Here is a 22,015-nt window from a genome sequence, read left to right as displayed (position 1 = left end):
AGAGAAGTTAAATCCAAGGACAAGAGACATGATGAGAAATAAGGAGAAACAGAAGGAACCAACAAGGAGAGACTGAAAGAGAGGAGCTTAAGTACTGATTGCTGAAACAAAAGACCTAGGCTGATGAGCTAACAGGTTGCAGGTGTGTAGAGGAAGCAGAGTGAGGAGAGAGAGTGGCACAGGGGGCGAGGGAGAGTACACAAGGGAACAGAAATAAATCTAACTCCAAAGAATAACTAGACTGAATAAAAATATTAAAACTAGAGTAACAAAGAATAACTATAAATAATAAATACACATAAATTGAAACACTAAAGTGAAACGGAAACAAGACGAATACAATCAAAAACTGAAACTAACACCAAATAGTAACAAAACTACAATTAAATCAAGCAAAACAACCCGAGATCCTGACAGTTTCTTCTTTTGGATCCTCAGCACTTTGCTCCAGCAATCAAGTCCATCTTATTTATGCCACTCACCTGTTTCACCAACTAATCAAATTCCTGTTTTGTTTTGTTTTTTTGTCTTCACCGCTGGATTCTCTGTCCTGTTCTGTTCTTGTTCTGGAACACAATCCACTTCTGTGAACGTGTCCAACATTCTTATGTGAAAAAAACGTCTAATATTGAAACTGAAGTGAACACGCTTTAATTATTTGTTTCAGATTGCATCTTTCTATGTTTAACTTTCCTTCCCGCAAGTAATTTCAAAGTTCTTGGTTTTTGTTAAACCAGTTTTAGTTTAGCTGAGTTGATATCAATAAATTGGTACTTGATAATTCCCAATGCTTGGTTTAGGTAAACAGTAGCTTTAGCCTTTCAGTTTGACTAGAACTTCTCAAACTGATGCTCTGGGTCCAAATGCAGCTTTGGAATACTGATTTTCTGGGCCTCAACCACAATACAAGTGCATACCCACACCAGATTTCCACTGTCACAAACTGTGTTTTTGTGTTTTTTCTGTATTTTTTGCGCTTTTTGATTTTATTCTGACTTCATGATTAAAATGACAACAAATATCCAGCAACTTTCCATATAATTATTGGATAAATACAGCAAGTGGAGCAGATGAAAACGATATCCAGAATAGCCGTTTTAATTTTGAAAAAAATAAATAAATAAATCTTGAGCCTAATGTGCCACATAGAAGAAAGTCTGAACTCCACTGATTTAAACTGTAAAGGTCAAGGGTTTGGACGCATTTTATTTGGCCAAGGAAGTGTTCAAATCAAAATAAAACCATGTATGTTTGTGGCATCGTATGTCATCGCAAACTGGTTTGTGTGTGCAAACCATTCGCCCGCCGTATGGAAATGTCACTGAGTAATCATAAACAATTATCCTCCCAAGCTTCCGTAGCACAAGAATAGGTCAAATTTACATAAAAATAGACACTAGGGCTTATCTGGGTGCATTCAAGTATAAATTCCCTGCAGCTCAGCACACATTTACACTCCAAATTAATCATAAAGATTCTCTAATACCTGTTTTTGCATCTTTAACTCACACTTTGTCAGAATTTTTGATTATTTTTTCCCGCAATGTTTTTGAATGACAGTCGCAACAGGCGCAGGTATTGAGCTTCTTCCTCCGTTGCATAAGCACGCTTAAAAGCAGCTGTGGATCAATTCAGAGTGGGCCTTCCCACCCCGGCAGTAAATCAAAGAGCAGGACGCGAAGGAGTTGGGAGCGGTTAATGGATGCCGTGGCAGACGTTCGGTCGGTGCAGGATGAATTCACCGACGAGTGAGAGAGGATGGAGGAGGTGGCTGGAGGGGGTCGGCAGGGGTGTGTGGGGGGAGGGGTAGAGTTCAGAAGGGTAATGGGGCAGCTGCTTGTTGGGTGGCAATGATCAACAACTGACAGATAAATGGCATTTTGCTGCTTTGGAAATAAACAGCAAAGCCTGAGAGGGAAGGCCAACGCCACTGAGAACTGAGAATGACCTGCAGGGAGAGAAACCCAAACGCCAACAAACTCACCCCACTTGTTATGCAAACACTGTGCATATTGTGGATATTTTAGACTGCACAGACTAAAATCCGCATGGTGATGTTTATTATGGAATTATTCTGTTGTAATATTATCTACTTGATCAACTTTTTTTGCATCAAGCAGCATCTAGACTTCAAAAGCCTGTTGGTCGGTCCAGCTGCCCTGTTTCACTAGATGGCAGTAAAGTCAAGAGATGAAGTCAGTTAAACACAATATACTGTTGCATGAGCTGAAAGATTTTCTGACGTCAGTATATGGGTTAATTGTTCACAGTGCCTCGCAAATAGGTCGACTCTGCATTTGTTGTTTTTGTTTAATTGCTGTTTCTTGCATTCAATCATGTTTTATCATCAAACTTGGATTGCATTTTACCTAGTTGTATTTTTTTTAAATATTTTATTTGATACAACTCTTTGCAGTTTGGGGTCCTTCTTTGTAAAATAGCTGAAGCTCACTTAGACTGAATGGAGAGAATTACTGCGAACATCAGCTTCAGTGTCCTGTCAGAGATTCGCAATTAGCACAATAAACTCCCAATAAAATTAACTGAGGTTTGAGGTTGTGCTGCAAAGATGCGGTATGAATACTTTTGGTATTGTAAGCAAAAATGTGATTTCAGTCAGTCCTTGACGTCAGTAAATGTTCAAGCAGACGTTACCCCGCTGCCACAGGGTATTTAATGCAACAGACTTCTTTGCTTCCTGACACCATCACTGTGTGACAATGCAACAGATGGCAGCCCGTTCTCTCCGCATTACTGTGACAACGTGACTGTAATGCAGGTCGAAGTGCCACAAGCAAGCGCCACAAAGATGGAGCCCCGACTGCCATGTTCCATAAAGCCTTCACAGGGACGCCTCAGACTGAGGCAGATGCAGTCATCCATATTTACAAATGCTCCAAGTTCTTTCATCTAGAGAAGATGCATTATGTTCATGTGGGTACGTTTGAAGCATCCAGTCTTAAAAGTTTTGTGTCGGAAGGCGTTTCAATTATTCCTGGAAGGGGACAAGACTTATCAGCGCTAACGTGGACGAAAAGCAGATGATTTATTTGGCTTTGCTACAGTGGAGGACAAAATTATTTCTTTCACATACAGACATGAAGAAAAATAGTGTCTCCTCTGCTGTTCACTTAAATAAGTCGCCTTTTCTCCTGAAAAGTGGTCCAGTTTGAAACGCATTTCCAGAGCTATCCTGCGTCTCTTTAGCATGCAACAGAGTAGACGAATCGAAATGTGATAAAAGATGATACGATGTTTATTTAACGAAAGTCCGCTCAAAGAAGATGGGCGGTCTTGTTGGCGGCGCCTCTAAGGACACGATTGATCCCTGCATTACAGTCCAGTGTCCAACCAAGTGTTGAAACTTAATTGGTGTCTCATGTGTCTGCAAGTGTTTTATCAGCCCGTTTGAAGAGAACACAAACATTGCTGCGATCAGTGCGCGCACTACACTCAACATGGATCAGAGAAAGCAGAAGAAAGAGGAGCCCTGAAGTACCATATACACCCACCAGACGTAACATGATGACCGCTGACAGGGGAAGTGAATAATACATCATCTCTTCATCATGTTACCTGTTAGTTGGTGAAATTAATTAGGAAACAAGGGAACATTTTGCCCTCAGTTAGTGAAAATTATGCCCGCTCGGTGACTGACTCAGAGCAAACATCAGGTCTTACGGGTTGTTCTTGGTCTTCAGTGGAGTCTTTCCAAGGAGGGGCAGTGGCGTCCTGGCTCTGATTGGTTGCTTTTGACCAGGAGCGACGTGTAGCAGCACTGGGAGGAGGTGGAGGAGGTCAATCTTTTCACAGACCATCTGTGTCATGTTACACCGCCATGACATGTTGACAGTTTTAACACATATGCAAAAAAAAAAAAGTTTTTATGAGAGTTACCATACATACTGCAGCTTTAAAAGTTATAATTCTGTAAAAATTTTACTTTTGAGACCCTTTGATCAGGAAAAGCTGATTAGCTGTTAACAAATGTAAAAGATTGAAGATATCACTTGTTGGCAAGGATTGCTGCAAAATATGTTGCCAAAAACGTCCGTCTTTTTTTAATCCACAATTCAACTGAATCAATGATCAAAAGCATATAAAAAGAACAATCATAGTTGCCAAAAACTGTCTGAAGTTATTTCAGATAGGTGGGTTTTTATGCTGTCATAGAAAGGTTCCGAAAAATGTCTTCTTGGCTGTATAATTAATATTTTTAAAGCTCAACAAGTTCTCTACTGTAGTAGTTGTGAGTAATGGTACTTGGCAACATTTCTGGGTCCTTATGAACAAAAACAAATTATGATTCTAAAATAAATGTGCTATTGCCAGGCTGCAAAGTTGTTTGATTATCATATACTTTCTTTATTCATAGCTATTGAAAACTAAGCAGTTTCTGTGGTAGTAATGAATAGAGCAAAATCATGTTTTACAGAATGGATTATTTATGGATATAATATGTGTCTCTAGATCGATTAAAGTTGTTCACTTCACTCAAGGAAGTTTCAGTCAGACAATTTAAATCAGATGATTTATTTATGCATCATATTTCCCGTAGACTGAAAGTCAAACCAGCAATGAAGAGAATAAAAACTTAAATAGCTGAAATGAAATAATTTGTTAGTACAAATCTGGCTCTAAAATACAAAACATCTGAGATGCTTGAAAACAAAGTGAATCAATTCCTACAGGAGTACAATAGAAACCATTACAACCAGTTTAAATCAGAATATCAGCCTGTGCATTATGATGCCATGAGTATTAGAACAAAAAAACACATTATTCATAAGAAAATTTCAGTCCCGTTAGTTAATTACAATTTACAAGTTGCACAGAAACAATAATAATAATAATAAAAAAATGAAACATTTGAGGCTGTATATATATTCTCTACAAGTCTATAGTTGTCTATATTTATTATAGTCAAATTAACGAATAAAACCACATCATGCACAATATTGCCACTCATATTCTGCTTGTCCCTGTACAATCAATTCATGTATTTACACAGTCGTCAAATACTCATCAACTAAATGTTTTAAAAATAAAACTTGATGCAAGTTAAGAAAAAGAAAATCTTGATTCCATCCAAAGGCCCTCAAGTGTAATTAGTACATTTGAACAACGCTTGTCTCAATGAAACTGAATGTCAGGCATCCACAAACACTCACACACACCCCGTCACACACAAATCCATATACATTTAAACATTGAAGAAATACAATCAATAGCATCTCTGATGCACCACAACAAGCTTTAACAATCTTTCGATCCGATCCCAATAAAGAAACAAAGCTGCATGTCAAAGCATCATTAGGAGTGAATTTATGACGTGTCGTATTTTGTCCTTGGACCTGACTCTTACAAATCCCATTATTGTCTTCACTGTAGTAATTGAACTCCAATGAGAGTTTTCAGAACTGAGTCTCTGCTTTAGAAAGGCACTACCTGCTGAAGGAACCCCTCCAAGCTGCTGGACCTTCAGCATTGACATCTGATCTTCAGATTGAGCTAAAAAAAAACAGGAGGTCACATGCAGGGGGAAAAAAATAATATAAAGATGGCATGACACATCCAAAGCTGCATTTCAATTTCTACATTTGCAGGGGCAGATTAAAGAGGTGACAAAGGAGAACCTGTCAGCACCCAATTTGAAAAAGTATTCACCCCCCTTGAGCTGCTTCTCATCTTACAATCACAGACCTGAGTATGTTTTATGGAGATTTTATGATATATCAACATACAGCTATGTATCATTGAGAAGTTGACGGAAAAGGCTGTGGCGTTCATTTGTTCTCAATTAAAAACCAGTACAACTTTTACACGTCACCAAATCTCAGGAAGATTTAATTTCTGTACAAATCTAACTGTTTGCATGTTTTCTAGAGAATATTAATGAACAAACAGGATCATAAAATACAAGGAACAGAGCAGAAAGGCCTGGGATAAAGGCATGGAGAAGCTTAAAGCACGGTTAGGTCAGAAAACAATATCCAAAGCTTTGAACATTTCCTGGAGAACTGTTCAATACATCACTTGAAAAAAAAAGAATATAGCACACCTTCATACTTCCATCTTCTCATTGCCATCAACCTACAATGTAGGCAAGGCAGCTACTGATCAGAAAATGAGCCAAGAGGAACATACAAACTCTTAAGGAATCCCAGAGATCCACAGCTCTGGCAGTATCATACTGTACGAACAGTGAAGCTGATGGAAGATGGATCCAAATAAAGAACTATATCCAGACCTTACGAATTGCTGTTTACAGATGCTCTCAATTTAATCTGAGTTTCCTCTAATACAGACATGCCCCAAAATACTTGCGGATGATCCAAAGCTGATCCAAAAAAGCACGGACTCAAAAATGCAAAAAAAGTGAGAAAATCATGAACGTGTCCCTATCAACTATATACACTCACAAGTACCAGTTTTTTTGTGTAACATAAAATCCCAATAAAATGCACATAAGTTTGACATTGTAATGTGACAAAACGTAAAAACAACTGGGGGATATGAATACTTTTGCAAGGAAATGCACCCTCTGTATGGTTCGGTTATATCGCCTAGCAGGTGTGTATGTCCTGCCAGTGGGATTGTAAATGCATTTAGAAACTGAATTATTGTAGCACATGCATTATATCAGTGCACTATGTCATGGCAACGTCCTGTTCTCAGTTGGAAATATGCATGTTAGCTGCTTACTGTTGACATTTAACACCGCTTCAGTGAAAAAAAATGTCAAACCCAACATAATATATGGATTCCAGAAAAGCACTGCATTGCTCATGTAAGGCCTATTGAAAGATGCAATATGAGTTAATGTCAAAGTATTAATAATATATGTCTTAAAGTAAAAGCATGTATTGTCAAATCAGTATCATACAATTCAACTACTAAGCCCAACGTTGTCAGGAAGATTTCCAAGTGAAAAAAAAAAATCAGTCTTTCTATGTTTCTTGTGCCTCAGAGGTGTGTGATTATGAAGCCATGCAGAGTCGTGAGACCCCCCAAACCCCAAGCCCCATGCTAAATGGAGATTCTGCGATTGTCGGGATGCAGCGAGCACACTACACCGCTACACAAAAGAGTTCAAGGAGTTCATGGCGTTAATCGGGGATGGGGCCCCTGAGCTCTCAGGGCCCTCGGCATTGTCCCTGCTGGAACTCTTTCCACTATACTGGCCAATAAAGGAGCCGTCCTCGTTGAACTGTCCGTCTCCTCCTTCCCCGTAGTCAACTAAGCTGTCGTCACTGTCGTCTCTCTTAACCGTCCCGTTAGACGGCGTGCGGCTCTCTTTTACCAGTTTATGGTCCTCATTGTCACTGAAGGAGAAAATAACATGCAAATGTTACAGGTGAGATGAGGTGGCAGATGCAAGAAGATTAGTGGTCACTTTTTTTTAGATGGAGCATGGGACGGCCAATTGTGACTCACACCTGAGGAGTGAAAAGCCAAAAGTTTTTAAAAAATAAGCAGCAATTTGGATTTAGTTTTGATTTTGATTTGCTCCACGTCTAAAAAAAACAACAAAAAAACAGAAGCTATGATTGATTGGTTTCTACCAGGCAACAGGGAATAAAGCTCGAGCCGACACACTCTATCTAAATTCCCCTTGAAACCAAATGTGAGGTGGTGAATGTGCTGAGGGACAAAGAGAGCATTCCCCATCCCAAGACAAGAGCCTGTGATGAAAAACAAGAAGCTCCGGCGCGATGAGGTGAATAAAACTTGAAAAGCAAAGACTTCAGATGCACGTCCTGCAAAGCGAGCATGAGAATAACCCCAACCCGGGCACAATGTATGAAACATCTGCAAAGAAAGCTTTCTTTGGAAATCAGATCATCAGAAACGTTCCATGGTTAAATGAGCTGAACGTCAATGAGATGCGTTCATAAAGCCATCATAATGCCGCGATGTTCTTCAAATTTAACACAGCACATTATAATCTGTAAGCATAAAACATTTACAGTGTCAGAGCAGAGGCCATATTGATGAAGAAAACTTGCCACGCTGAGCATGATCAAGGCTTTATGAATGAATATTAAAATTGATGACAGCAGGCGCTTTTCTCCACAGTGACTTCCACTGACCTCAAACAACCCCCACCGACACCATCACCACTCTTACCTTCACTGAGACCCACAACCCCGGAGATCAAATCAGGACATCTCACTGAAATCCCACATAGACAGACATTCCTACACACTGGTTCACTACTCAACACACACACACACACACACTTAGGAGAGTTTACTATTTTCACATTAGTGAGGAACGAAATGATGTCTTAAACAGAAATTAGTTGTTCTACAACCAAAAACAGCTCGGGTGAGTTAGGTTATGCCTTTTATTGACATACTGTAAGGTTTCCGCTGAATAAAACAAAACAGGATGAAAGGAAAAAGTTCTCTAACAAAGGCACTATGTTACTTTGCAACGTGGTTTGTCCAATAAATCTCTCTTTTCGTTTGCATCCATTGTTGTGTTCCTCTTTCTCTATTAATACAATGGACAGTTGGCATTTTTCTTTAGCAATAAAAAGTTCAAAACCATCTTGTACTGGTGGCACTACAAATTATAGAGCTTGGACGTTATATTTGATTATATTTCTATTTCATAAAACCTAAACATCTTGAAAGCATAAAACATAAATAACTTTCAGTCCTATTTTACTTTTATTAAAGCAGATCAATAATGTTAACATTTCCATGAAGCAACTGTTTGTAAGTTTAATATAAACACTTACATTTTTGATTTTTCAGTTCCAGTGTTGTCACTAGCAGTCACTCAAATTAGAGTCAGGACTCCCCATTGCTTTTAAATGTCTGACCAATGTGCCCGGTTGTTATGTCTCCAAAATACTGCTCTTAGACAGCATTACACCTGATTTACCTCTTCTTACGGGAGATATTTGGATGCAAGATTTTTGCCGAATGAACTCACACCAAAGCTAGAGTCTTCTCAACTATCTCTATTGAACATTATAATTCCCACAAGCAGTTGTTGTAAAGGTAATGTGATATACTGTGTAGTTCAAAAAGATGTAACAAGTACAAAAAGAAATAATATCTTGACGTGTTTCAGAGATTGATGTAACTTTGTCATCAAGATAGCAAAAAAGTATTGGGATCAACTTAAACATTGCCTCCAGTACTGTTGATTTTGATCTTTTCATGAATTTAATAAATAAGAAATGGGGAACCAACAACTTTAGGCTTAAAATGTAATACAATTTAAAAACCGGGCAACAATCTGTCAGTAGCACAATTAAACAGCCTATTCAGTCTTCAGACATGCTTAAAATGCCACATCAGATCCATATGCAGTTATACAATATACTATATCTATATATAATCGATAAATCCATTCAACATATTATTCCCTGGAGCAAAATGTTGAATACCCATGCATAAAATCCATCAAACATATTTATATCTACATACAAAAAGGAATAGAATACAAAATATAAAATCAAGACTATCTTATAAATTGACTTTTAAAAAACAATATTCAAAAACGTTACATGTACAGATTTAAAGTGCTTCTTTTTTGTCTTTTTTTTCAGCATGCTATTGGAGATGCAGCCCAGATGAAGGAGGCTAACAAACATAGCTGGAGAACATCCAGAAGGTTAGGCAAAGTGTTAACACTATATTTACTGTCGGCAAAATGCTTGTGATTAGCTTATTAGTTGGGATGAGAGTTAATGATTGCTTGTACTATGCATCTCTTGTAACAGTCATTTCTAAACCTTTTGACATAATAAAATTTAAAATCAATTAAACCTGAAGATTCCTGATCCCTACATGGCATCACAATGTGATGTCCAGCAGACACACCAGTCCAACACGAGACGCCTCCAAGACGTCTCCGACCCATTAAGAATCTTGGCAGAAGCTCAAACCGGTTGCCTTCCTCTTGATGCTGTGACTGATATTGGTGGGTTTGAATGGGTTATTGTCAGCTGTAAGGGCTGGGAAGAGGAAGGAAGTGGGCCAGAAGTGGACTTTGGGGGCATGAGGGATCCAGCAGCAAGAGCACGTTCTCTCACCTGTATTCCACAAAAGTACAGTCATCATCTTTCATTGGCTGGAACTCCGGGTCTGTGTGTGCATCCTCCTTTTCTTTGACTGGGGACATAAACAAAGAAATGTAGGCTTTCTCAATATTTGCAATAACACTTCTGTACTTGTGTCATGTTCTTTAGCTGAATGCTTGTTGTGAAATGTAGAAAAATGTGCCAATATGAAATAATTTCCAAACAGAAAAAGGAATCAGTAACATAATACAGTAACCAACATTCACACAACAGTAGAAATACCCCACATTTTGAGAGCAAAACTCTCCAAAAAAAAGTTATTTCTGACAGCTTCCAAAGATAGCTGAAAACACTGCGCATTGGGTTTGTTTGTGCAGTGACTCACCGGGGTATTTTCCTCCTTTATTCCTCTGAATGAAGCAGATAATGAGAAGAATCAGGATGAGCAGGGCGATGGCGCACATGAGGCCAATGAACCATCCCTGAGTGGCGATGTCTACCTGTCTGCTCGTCACAGCTAGCCAGAGATGGAGAGATAATGCGATAATTGTAAATGCAATATTTCTACAGGCTTTTCAGTGATGATGAAAGTCTTCCTCCGATGATGTGCTGAAATGCCTTACATTGTTTTGGCAGCCATCAGTTAGTCATTTCAGTTTATGAGTGAACCATAATATCACTTTTTACAAATTGTGTTAGATGAGCAGGAAATCTTCTGTATTAATTTAAGAATAAGATGAACTGCATTAGAAATGTTGCAAAATAATTTTACATTTAGTGACAATTACGCGCACACAAACACACGCAGCTACAATCACTGACCATCATACAAGTTTTGTTCTAGTCTAGGTTGGAAATTATAACGCTATACTCAAAATAATCTATATTAGAATATTGTTTGTTTTTTGTTATCTGCATATCTACAGAATGAGATTAATATACAAAGTGCAAAAATTTTAAACCCAAAGGTCATGCAAACTCTTAAACATTATATCTCTGCATGTTTGTTACACTGCAGCGACTAGGGGTGTAACGATACATCCAGTTCAGGAGATTCACAATGAAAAAAAGAAGAAACTTTAGTCAAAACTTCTGGTAAACCTAAGAATCCACATTTTCTTATTTTTACGAATCGAGCTAAAGTTTCACATATCATAAAAGATCTCTGTTGAGATTATTATAAAGTCAGCTCAAATTTATTCAGATTAAGCATTTTGAAAACATCAAAAACCTGAAATAGGTAGTTAGATTTGCAATTAGCTGAGTTGCCAGCAGCTAATTGTTAGCTAGACTCAGATTTCGAATCATGTTAAAAATAGTTCATAGTTACTCTGTCAGTCCTATCACTGTTTCTTTTGTCTACCAGCTAAAAGGAAAAGAATGACAGATAAACAATTAAAATGCAGAGAGGCCTTTTTTTTATTTTTACAAATAGTTGTATGGCAGCCAGAGAGGTCTTTATTAGTTGACTCCTTCAACAAAGCAAAGCAAATCAAGAAGCACTTCTTCTGAATCTCAAACCAACAGCTAAGCCCAAAAATTATTCACAAGTCAGGCAGATTTAGATTTAAAATCCCTCTCACTCAACCAAGAAGTTTCTTTCTGCTAAAAAAGTAAGTAGAAGTAGTAAGCCACTGTAGGAAGGTTAACAAAATTAGGATTTTGAAAACTATGTAAACCCTTTTGAATAATGAATAGATTAATTCTGGCATCAAATCCGTCTTATGATCGTTGAAAGATTTTTTGCATGTTTCCACTTTGATTTTGAGGATTTATTTTGTCTTTGAGGTTGGATGGCCTCCTTACCATCACCCTAATCTTTAACTGCCTCTACAGATTCTCTATCAGAGTCAAGTCAAGACTCCGGTTGGCTCAACATTAATATTTCTTCTAGTGAGAAAGAACGCGTAGGTAAAATTGCAAGATCACTTGACTCTAAATCCGCCAGGAGAATTTTGGGCTTCATTGTAGTCAAGTTTAAGGCACCCAGCTTCCTGTCTGATAAAACAGCTTATATTTACTTCACCAGGGAAAGCACTGACAGCTACATTGTACTTTGCAAAAATGATTTCAACTTTATGAGAAGGATTGCGGTGTTTTAATACCACAAGATCTCGTTACACCCCTAATAGCAACATTTCAGCTAAACCAAACTCAACTTTGCAATGGTAGAATGGTACAAACTACTAGATACTTTACACAAGTGACGTTATGAGGCCTGACTCGGCCAGGTCAAGACGGAGGCTACTCCCCAGGACGCGCCTCACCTGGGACCGTGACAAACAGCTCCTCGGACTGGAGCGGCTGCTCGTGGTGACCCTTGGCCACTACACGCACCCTATAGGAGAGGCCCACCTTTAGACCTTTCAGCTTAACGTTCTGAGAGCCGTTCACAAGCTCTTTTTGCCACTCCTCTTCACCTTCACCTGCAGGAGGGACGTCGACGGAGAGAGGTATGTTTGAGGGAGCGAACAGAGCTTTCAGTGGTCCATGGAGATGGTGAAACAATGGGAACTACTTATACGGCCTTACTCTGCAGGCAATTTTATATAATCCAGGAGTAAGGGAAAAAAATCAATTTAGGCTTTGAATAAATGATTGCGGTGACCCTGATAGCTCAATGCACTTCAACAAGCCCATGCATACTGAAAGAAAACTGTTGACAATTAGTGCTGCCTAAAAATAACTAAAAGGAAACCAGCTTGGTTCAGAACAGCTGCTTGTTGCTCAGAACATATTTTAATTAGAAAAACACAATAGTCTAGGGAGACATAAACAGCAAAGATGTCTGCCACATAGAAAATATTCAAACATATTCTGGTATTCATTTGCTTTCATTTATGATAAATTGTCATAATACCCATGATCATTTGGTCTTGTTTATCTGCTCCAAAATTTGGTCAAAACCACCCAAATCCCCTCTGGACCACACACTGCAGAATCGAACCAAACTGTCACAATATGCCATTTTTTTGTTATCACAGCTGTACACAGTGGCAATTAGAAATACTCATAGAAAAGCCACATCAGAGGCAAAACAAGCATGTGGAAGAAGGTGCTCTGGCCAGATGACACCAAAATTCACCCTAATCTTTGGCCGACATGCTAAATACCTCGTGTGGCCGAAAAAGGTGCACATCACCCTAAACATAGGGGTGACCGCCTCATGCTGTTTGCTTGATGATAAACACAGGAAAGGTCTGGGAGAAAACCTATTGGAGACGGCAAAAGACCTGAGAAAAGAGTGGCGATTTGCCCTACAGTAAGGCAACAACCCAGAGGTACAATGGACTGCTTTAAGCACAATCATCTGTTGAAATGACCCAGTCAATCCAGGCATGAATTCAATTAAAATCACAGCAATATGTGAAAAGTGGCGTTCGAAGACAATCTGCATACAATCTCACTGACAATTAACTATACTGCTAATGTGCAAATATTGTGCATGTACCTTACCAAGGTGGTAGACATACCACAAATGACTTACAGCCAAAGGCTGTTTTAAAAAGTAATTATTCAGGGAGCTGAATAAAAATGGACAACATGCTTTTCAGATTTATAGTTTTAGAAAAATGTGAAAAAAAGCCTTTCACTTTCCTTTCACTCCACGGGTATCATATTATGACAAAATATTAAAAAGTTCAAGAGGTATTCACGCGCTTTTGAAGGTTACAAAAGTACTTCTAGGCTCAAAAGGTATTTTGTTATTACTCTTTTTTTAAGGCTATTCTGCACTCCAAGCCACAAAAAATGATGTGGCAATCCTATGATCTGACACATAAAAACACCCACTAGAGAAAACACTTAATGTTCAGACCTTCAGATAAAGAAATAAAAGATCTATTTCTATGTCACTCTGTGCAGTGATTTCACAGCTATGCTGTCGCTGAGATAGAAATCTCACTCTGACTTGTCCACTGAAAGCCTCAGAAGTGTTGCAGTGTTTTATCTGTTTACCTGCATATGAGCTGTCAGGGCCACCAAACAAGTGGGAATGAGCTAAAAGTGAAATGTGTCATGACTGATGATCACTGAATTGAGTTTTTTGAATTAGGTGGATATTATTATGATGACATTTCCTAACTGAATGATTGAAACAATAGGTGTGAGAGAGTCATACCACAGAGCTTTTAACCTCACCGCAGGTAGAAATAAGCAATTGAAAGCACTTTAGTCAACCTCTGTGGGTATAAAGATGACAGGAAGTGCTGCTTTTTGTCAGATTTTACTCATAAATTCTGTCAGTGTTATGACTGGAAATGAGAACTCCAGCCAATTCCAGCATTGAGCAATTCAGAATCCAATCACGGGAAACTTAATTTATTAAATCAGAGTCTTCCCTGGCAGAACCCAGCGTTAACATGACTGCCGATATTTTTAATCACCTGCTGAAGCCAGTAATGAAGTAGGAGTCTCTTGCCACCCATGCTTGAAGCTGAGAGAAATATCAATGAGGTGATTTTTCTTACTGTTTTCTGCAATGTACTCTACATAAACATTTTTCTCTGGGCCCCAGTACTCCCAAGTGATCAGGGCACCATCTTCTTCAACCGAGGAGCTAACATTCGCAAAAAGACTCACAGGCCGGGCTGAGCACACAAGAAAAGAGACAAACATCAAAGCTGGCCTGTGGGGCAATGGGAAATCCAACAAATGGCAATCAATTGCTCTGTCCTGATTATACAAGTTCATCTTAATAAATTAGAATATCATCAACAAGTCTATTTCCACAATGGAGTTAAAAAACAAAACTCATGTGTTGCATAGATTTACTAAACATAGACTGATCCATGTCTAGTGTTTATTTCTGGAAACTTAGAGCTAATGAAAAATGTTTATTCTTAGAAAATCAGAATATTACACAAGACACATAAAAAAGGGTTATCAATACAGAAATGTCAAGTGCACAATCAAGTAGGAGACTGTTAACGCTTCGACATACTGTGATCATGCACTTTTCATTGTTGGAAAAATGTCTCAAAGTGATTCAACTAAAGTTGAAATGTTAGACAAAACAATTATGGTTGCACTTTGAGGAACTAGGGAGAAGCTTGATAGATTGAGAACATAATCCAAACTGGAGTTGCAGCTTTACTGTAGAGTATTTTGCTGCAGAAGGGCGTAGCTCACTTAACGACATGTTTGACATCATGAGGTGATAATATCGTGTACAATTATTTAGGCAGCATCAGAACGCATTGCCTCAGAAGTTAAACATTAGATGCCAGCTGGAATTACGCATTTTTGATGACCCTAAGCAGTCCGTTAAATTAAGAACAACAATGTCAATGTGTAAAGTGGCAATCACTAATCCCTGATCTTAATCCCCAAAAAATGTGTGGAATATGTTTCTCTCTGTACATAACATGTACATGTCTGATACCACTTGTATACAGGAGTTTCACTTGGAATAAATGGCTCAAATAGATTTAACTTGTTGATGGTTTTCTCATTTTTGAAGAGGCACTTGTAATTCTGTGATATGCATGCCTTGACCCATACAGAAGTGCACAACAGCACTGGCTGGGGCAATAAACCATCAAAAACGGAGTTCACAATCAAACTCATAATCATCTAATCCAACATGTAGTTTACTAAGATCTCAGCATAGTCTGTACCCTTGTGGATCGGACGGCGTGAAGGAAACCCTGCAACGGGATGAGAGGTTTGGGTGCCTCCTGCAAACAACACCAAGAGGATAAAATACGGACCCACACCCAAACACTGTCATACACATGCAAAGGAAACAAAAACAGGGAGACACAGCAGACACACAGTCATTATCCACAAAGCACAGAGTTCATTAGCATGCAAGGAAAAACCTCGCCATGCAGCAGGAAGCACAACCAGCATCCACCGTGCAAAAAGTACAAGAGGGTCAAAGTTGTTGACAGCAAAGGAGAAGAAAAGCAGCATGCCACTCTAATAAAGTCTGATCCTGTTTTATCAGGTGAAACTGAAAAGGCACCTGTCAAACAGCATCTTTGTCTATGTGGCTGTGAACTTAAACATTTACGTGGATAAAGGACAGAGAACAGAAAAGGTGGAAGTCCTCAGAAATAAGCAGCATGCATGCAGTATGTTCTCCACCTAGATATACACATCTGCTAACATTTGATGCTACAGGTTGAAGAAACAAATACACACAGAAAATAACAGGTGAGCTACAATAAGCTCACCACTCATCACTCTGCTTTTCTTACTTTTGTATCAGAGAAATATCTTCAATTCAAGGGTATCAACATGAGTTTTATTGGATAAATGTGAAACTGAATCTAAGGAGAAAAACATGGAAACAAGTAGAACCAACAGTGCAATGCAGACACCTAAAATTAAAGTAAAATACTTAGATGTTGATTTCTTTCTTTCTTTGAACCAACAAAAATATGATGAGGCAACGGGTCGAGAAGGGTCCGTTCACTTGTATCATTGAGGTAATTATTTTATATGAATATACAATATAAATCTTCGGTATATGAAAAAAAGCCAATCATTTAAAATGTTTGCACAGCTGTGATCAAATGTTTACATCCATGATCCATTCATGACTATCAAGTAAATGTCACCCAGTCATATCCTAGTTGTTAACCACCTACGTGCGTAAAAGTTTTTCTAAACACATATTGTGTCACAGTATCAAAACACTCCCATATGACCATAAAACTTTCCTGCAGAAGTTATTTAACTTGCCGATTTAGACAGCTGCAAATTTAAGTCAAGCAAGTGGCCATTTTACTTGATGTACTTGTTTCCTGGTCAGCATCTTCTCAGTCTATGGTGATGTTCAATAAATATTGAGCTCTCGTTAGTCAAATGACTGCAAACAAATCCATCTTACGCTAACAAGGAAAAACACCAACTGCAATCAATTACTATTACAAACCAGAGGTTAACAGCCCCTGGCATTGGCAACCTTCGACACACCTTACTTAAAGATTTAGGTAAATGTGTGTATATATTTAACCCTATATGTGTAATTCTGATCCTGTGTAAAGTAGAAATTTTAAATAAATTGTAACTCTTGCTATAAAGAATAATGGAACATGCATTTCTTTAATAATAGACCATTGTTGTGCAATCCTTGAAAAATTTCATTGTTGTGCAATCCTTGAAAAATGTCAAATAACTAATTAAAAGCTCAAAATAAACATAAAACTCCTGGCCAGAATTAGCAGATATAAACTTCTGATCACAACTGTAAATGAGATGTTTTACTTCTAGCTGAGCTGTTTAAGATTTTTAAGGGCAAAAGTCAAACATTTTCACATTTCAGAAGGAAGTTTTTTTTCTGCAAGTTGCTGCTGTCTTGCCAATTGACTTTAACCTGAACAAGGTAACCTTTTCTGTCAGACAAAACGCCAAGCAATAGAACGAAAGCTCCTTCACAATGAAAAAAATATTAAAACTAAATGTACACATAACAGAGGACACAAGCTTCAATAGCAAAGCAGTTACCATTAAATCATGTCGGGAAACTCTTCCAGTCTTGATTTAGAAAACATTATTTTTTGAATTCAGCTGTTTTCTGAAGGAGATTGTGAATTAAAAAAAGCTTACGTGTCAAAAGTAGACCGAGACTGAATGGTCTTTCATCTCACATAATTGATGACCTTTAGAAACATTTTCCTAATGTGTTTGTTTCAGTCGATATTTTCAATAACGCACAATGTTTATTTCATGAATTATAATCTAATTAGTTTGTGCTCCAGGGCATAGCCTCCAAGTAATTTACAATTCCCCTCTAAATTGATCACCGTTTCCATGGCAACGTGCTTCAAAACAAAGGTCTGAAGTTTGTGGGTGCCATCACATTCCTTATATGCAGCTTCTTTTTTTAGTTCCCCTGCTCCAGATTAAAGATAATGCAGATTACGAAACTTCCAGACATATTTATCTTAAATAAGTACAATTACATAGGAGATGTGTCTGCAGGTTTCTATTTGACCGATATCTATATATATAATCAACCGTTTCTTTTAAATAGGGATTATTTTTAATGCTTTTTGATGTCTCGTTTAAAGGTCATCCAAGAACAATTTAGAAATGTTAGCTATTAGTCATCTTAAATACCACACGCTCCATGTTTTACACTTGTCTGCCTTTGATGACTTACCTTCATCCTGCTTGACGACAGCTTCCTGAGAAATGGCTGGGCCCGCTCCAACGCTTGTTCTCGCATTCAAATAAAACTTGTAGCGTGGGCTGTACTTGAGGTTTTGCAAAGTGACTGAGGTCTCATTGGAAGCCAGGGCCAGTTCCTCTTCTGGGCCAAGTTCATTGGAGTTATTGACTACAGGGGTGAGGGACGGATGACGACAACGATGGGATGGAGAAGGAAGTCGGAAAACAGGAAGTTGTGTAGCAATAGGAGGAGGGTGAGGGGTTGCAGATGGAGTATCAATAATAAAAAGGGTGAAAATGGAAAGATTTGGATAACAGAGGAGTAGGGTTCAGAAACAGAAGTTGGGAGTGACCAGAGTTGATTTGTTAACTTATGTTGTTGTAATTGTAAGAACATTTAAATGCAGTTAAACTACTTTAAGCTTCTCCTATATTACTGATTAAGCCATGAAAAAGAATGGCTTACAAGGCTATGCACTAGATGACAGAGGATGATGTTCACATAACATAGATTTAAAATCTTGCTTGCTGTCTGTCAAGAAAAACAAAACCTCTCACCTGGCTGATATTTAAGGTTGTAGCCAGTGATGTGCCCATTATGTTCATGAGGAGGACTCCATTCGAGGGTTAGAGAATCTAGGCTTGGGTTTGTGACAGACAGCGAGGCGGGTGGCCCAGGCTCTGCAGAAAAGCATCAACAATGAGTGAACACAAGTCAGTGACAGAAAATCTGATTAATGTAAGAGAAACCAATGAAGGGAAAGAGGCAATGAGATGATGTCCAGTTTATGTCAGACAGAATAGCAAAAGGTTAACATAAATATAAATAAATTTCTCCAACCATCTTGTACAAATGCAATTTCATAATTCCCCACTAGATGGTACTAAACTCTCCTTTCTGTTCCTTTAAATTCAGGAGGTAAAACATTAGCATAGTCATGCATTTGACATTTTCTCATAAGACTTAAAAATGTACATATAAGAGTTTTAAAGTTTAATGTCATACCTCCTTCAGGTGTCTTAAACTCCTGCTTTTCACTTTTGGGACCCTCTCCTTTCTTATTGAAGACGCTTACATAGAAAGAATAGTGGCTGAATGGGTGCAACCCGGGCAGCAGGCCTTGGCTGTGGTTCCCACTAAAGGTGAGCATGCGCTTCTCTGTGTGATGGGGGTTGTGTTTATGAAGGCTGTGTGTCCTCGAGTAATGAACCTGCAACAAACAGCGTCAAATGCAGAAGCTTCATCTGTGTCATTTGTGCATACATGTTGAGCAAAGGTGTTATTCCTGTAATTTTTGTATCCAAAATACACTTTGTTTTTAAAAGTTAAGACTCTACAGATAATCGGGTGTAGACAATGGATGAATGGACTAGTGAATAAAAAAATATAATAAGCGAGATCTGTCATTTGTCCACAAATATCACACTAAGGTGTGGTTTCTAACTACAAAGCCCCCAAGGGGACATAAACTAATTTATCTATGTTGCATTCCCTCACAAAAAATTTGCATTCCCACTCAACACTTTTACGTCCCCTTGCAATAATGTATTTACTAGCCAATTGATGAGACCTTGAGAACTGAAAGTGTTGCTGCTACAATATAAGGTTTTAGTAAGGTTTTTCCATGTATCTTTATATTTCATTTGTGAGATGTTATATCTTTTTCCTTAGGATACAAGCACACCACAAACCTATGGGCTACTACTCTACCCTACCCTACTACCTACTAATACTCTACATGACATAAACATAAACAAATTTAAACATATTTTCATGAGGTAATATCACCATGTGACAGTATAGATTGTGGAGTTTTTTTGTGTTGGTAGCCATTTTCATATTGTATAGCTGCAATTTTAAACTGAAGTTTGTTATCACTATGGCTATATGGAAAATAGACTAAGGTGTCTATTTTCCATATAGATTGTGAGGGAAACCAATGTTTCTTGTGAAGGAATGCAATGCGGCAACACAAAATAAAACAATAATAAAAAAAACATATCCCATAAGGGGCTCTGCACTGAACAAATATCTTGTCAAAGGCTCAAGATTAAAGTTGTCTGTAAGTCGTATCATTGAAGTGTTTAGAAATAAATTCCACTCTTTATAATTATTATTATTACTATTATTATTATTATTATTATTATTACTATTATTATTATTATTATTATTATTATTATTATTATTATTATTATTTTGCCAATTTCTGGTCATTTTGATAATTCAGTATTTGTAATTTAGAAGTTACGGTCATTTGGTGTTTGATTTATTTTTTTTTTTGTGGAACTCAGTGGCACAGTTGTCAACTTACTCACCTTGGGGATGTTTTGTCAACTTTGAAAAGGAGTCAACTGACCTGAAGTAAGATTGATTTTTTTAAAGACTCATATTATATTGTCACAACATAGTGACAGTTTTAACAATATGTACAAAAGACTTTCTATAAAAGTCACCAACTGCAACTTTGATGACATTAATTTCAGCACAAATTCACTTGTGTGTTAAATGGACATTTTATCATTAAAGTAACAATATTGTACACCTTGAAGCTTCAACTGGGACAACTTTGTATTTGTCAACAGGAGAGGAATTACACACGTATCTTTCACCCAAAGATGTGTAGATTACCATTTACTTTTCATTAGATGAATCGGCTTGTTATTCAACATGCTTATCAAAATTCTGTACCTTGTATCCTTGGATCTGCCCTCGTATTAAATGAGGAGGCACAGGGTCCCAGCGTACCCGAGCCAAGGTGCTGTTTAGCACTACAGCCTGAACATTTGCTGGAGCTGCTGCTGGCACTGTAGAGTTAAAAAAGATACATAACATTAGAACAGGCTACAACCAAAAGGCCAGAGTGAAATGTTACAGGGTCTGCAACCAAATACATCGCCTCCGGCTCTAACAGTCTTTTTTGTAAGAACTTAAAGGCCTTAAAAGGTTAAGGTGGACTCACAATCTTCTCCTGAGTAGCCGATAGCAACAGCGGGGTCTGGTCCATCTCCGTGGTTGTTTACAGCCTGAACCTTTATCTCAAATGGACTAAATGTGGGTATTTCAGATACAGTATACATGGAGTTGTTGGTAGTGGCTGTTATCCAGTCGCTGCCTGGCCTCTTCTGCCTCCAACTCACTTTATAATAAAGCCCAGGACCGTTGGACTGAAGGCCTGATAGAGGCTGGAGAAAGAAAAATTTAAGACATAACATATTTTTTAGATGCTGCTTCTTTGGAGGTGTACTGCACTACATTACACTGAAGTAAATAAGTATGAACAACAATCTAATTAAGCTCTGATGCACAAATGCTGGTTATGGTACTCTTTGCAATAACACATCTGTAATTGATCAAATTCAGAATGGTTAAACATATAGAGATTACCTCCCAGGTGATAACAAGATTGTTATGTTTATTTCCAGATCCACGTACATTTTTTGGGTTCTGGTCAGGAGCTGAAGACAGAATAAAAGAAAAATCAACAAATTCCAGAAAAACAGGCAATTTTACATTTAAACTGGTTATTTTGTTATTATTATTTTGACAATAATAATTTCTTTATTTGTTGATTTTGGAGACTTTTGAAATAGAGGAACTAAATTGTAACTGAACTCATGTGTTGGTTACACTAACAAATTATACATAACACAACTTTTACTTAATCAGTTTACTTTCCAAAGTGTATGTGGTACTTTCCTTGTACTTCCTGGTAGCTAAGTTTTATGGAACTTACAGAATGGCATTAAGCAGAAAAAAAGACTTCAGAGTTCTGGGAACCCTGAACTCTATAGGTTACTTGAGAAAGTAACCTATAGCGTCTTGAACTGTAACCAGCAAGTTTCATGAAAGTT

The 22,015-nt window shown here is 37.9% G+C and overlaps 1 protein-coding gene across 17 annotated transcripts in view; it reads right to left on the bottom strand.

Annotated features, from left to right (window-relative positions):
* Positions 1–4,512: 4,512 nt before the first annotated feature.
* LOC116736101 (neuronal cell adhesion molecule-like) overlaps positions 4,513–22,015 on the bottom strand; it is a 96,682-nt gene continuing 79,179 nt past the window's right edge. For 7 of the 17 annotated variants that reach the window (XM_032588369.1, XM_032588350.1, XM_032588397.1 and 4 more), the window contains 12 exons: positions 21,549–21,619; positions 21,124–21,346; positions 20,853–20,968; positions 19,170–19,374; positions 18,722–18,844; positions 18,156–18,332; positions 15,661–15,720; positions 14,512–14,631; positions 12,310–12,468; positions 10,428–10,559; positions 10,055–10,133; positions 4,513–7,325 (listed from right to left, as the gene is read on the bottom strand). In XM_032588369.1, coding sequence (XP_032444260.1) covers positions 7,079–7,325; positions 10,055–10,133; positions 10,428–10,559; positions 12,310–12,468; positions 14,512–14,631; positions 15,661–15,720; positions 18,156–18,332; positions 18,722–18,844; positions 19,170–19,374; positions 20,853–20,968; positions 21,124–21,346; positions 21,549–21,619 — 1,712 coding nt within the window. In that variant the 3' untranslated portion in view covers positions 4,513–7,078. The remainder of the gene's footprint in view (positions 7,326–10,054; positions 10,134–10,427; positions 10,560–12,309; positions 12,469–14,511; positions 14,632–15,660; positions 15,721–18,155; positions 18,333–18,721; positions 18,845–19,169; positions 19,375–20,852; positions 20,969–21,123; positions 21,347–21,548; positions 21,620–22,015) is intronic. The other 10 variants (XM_032588442.1, XM_032588480.1, XM_032588473.1 and 7 more) reach the window with 4 other exon arrangements.

This window comes from Xiphophorus hellerii, chromosome 2 (genome assembly GCF_003331165.1).
Source record: "Xiphophorus hellerii strain 12219 chromosome 2, Xiphophorus_hellerii-4.1, whole genome shotgun sequence".
NCBI classification, from domain to species: Eukaryota; Metazoa; Chordata; class Actinopteri; order Cyprinodontiformes; family Poeciliidae; genus Xiphophorus; species Xiphophorus hellerii.
The sequence above is the reverse complement of the archived record's forward strand: the minus strand, read 5'-3'. Positions and strand labels throughout refer to the sequence as shown.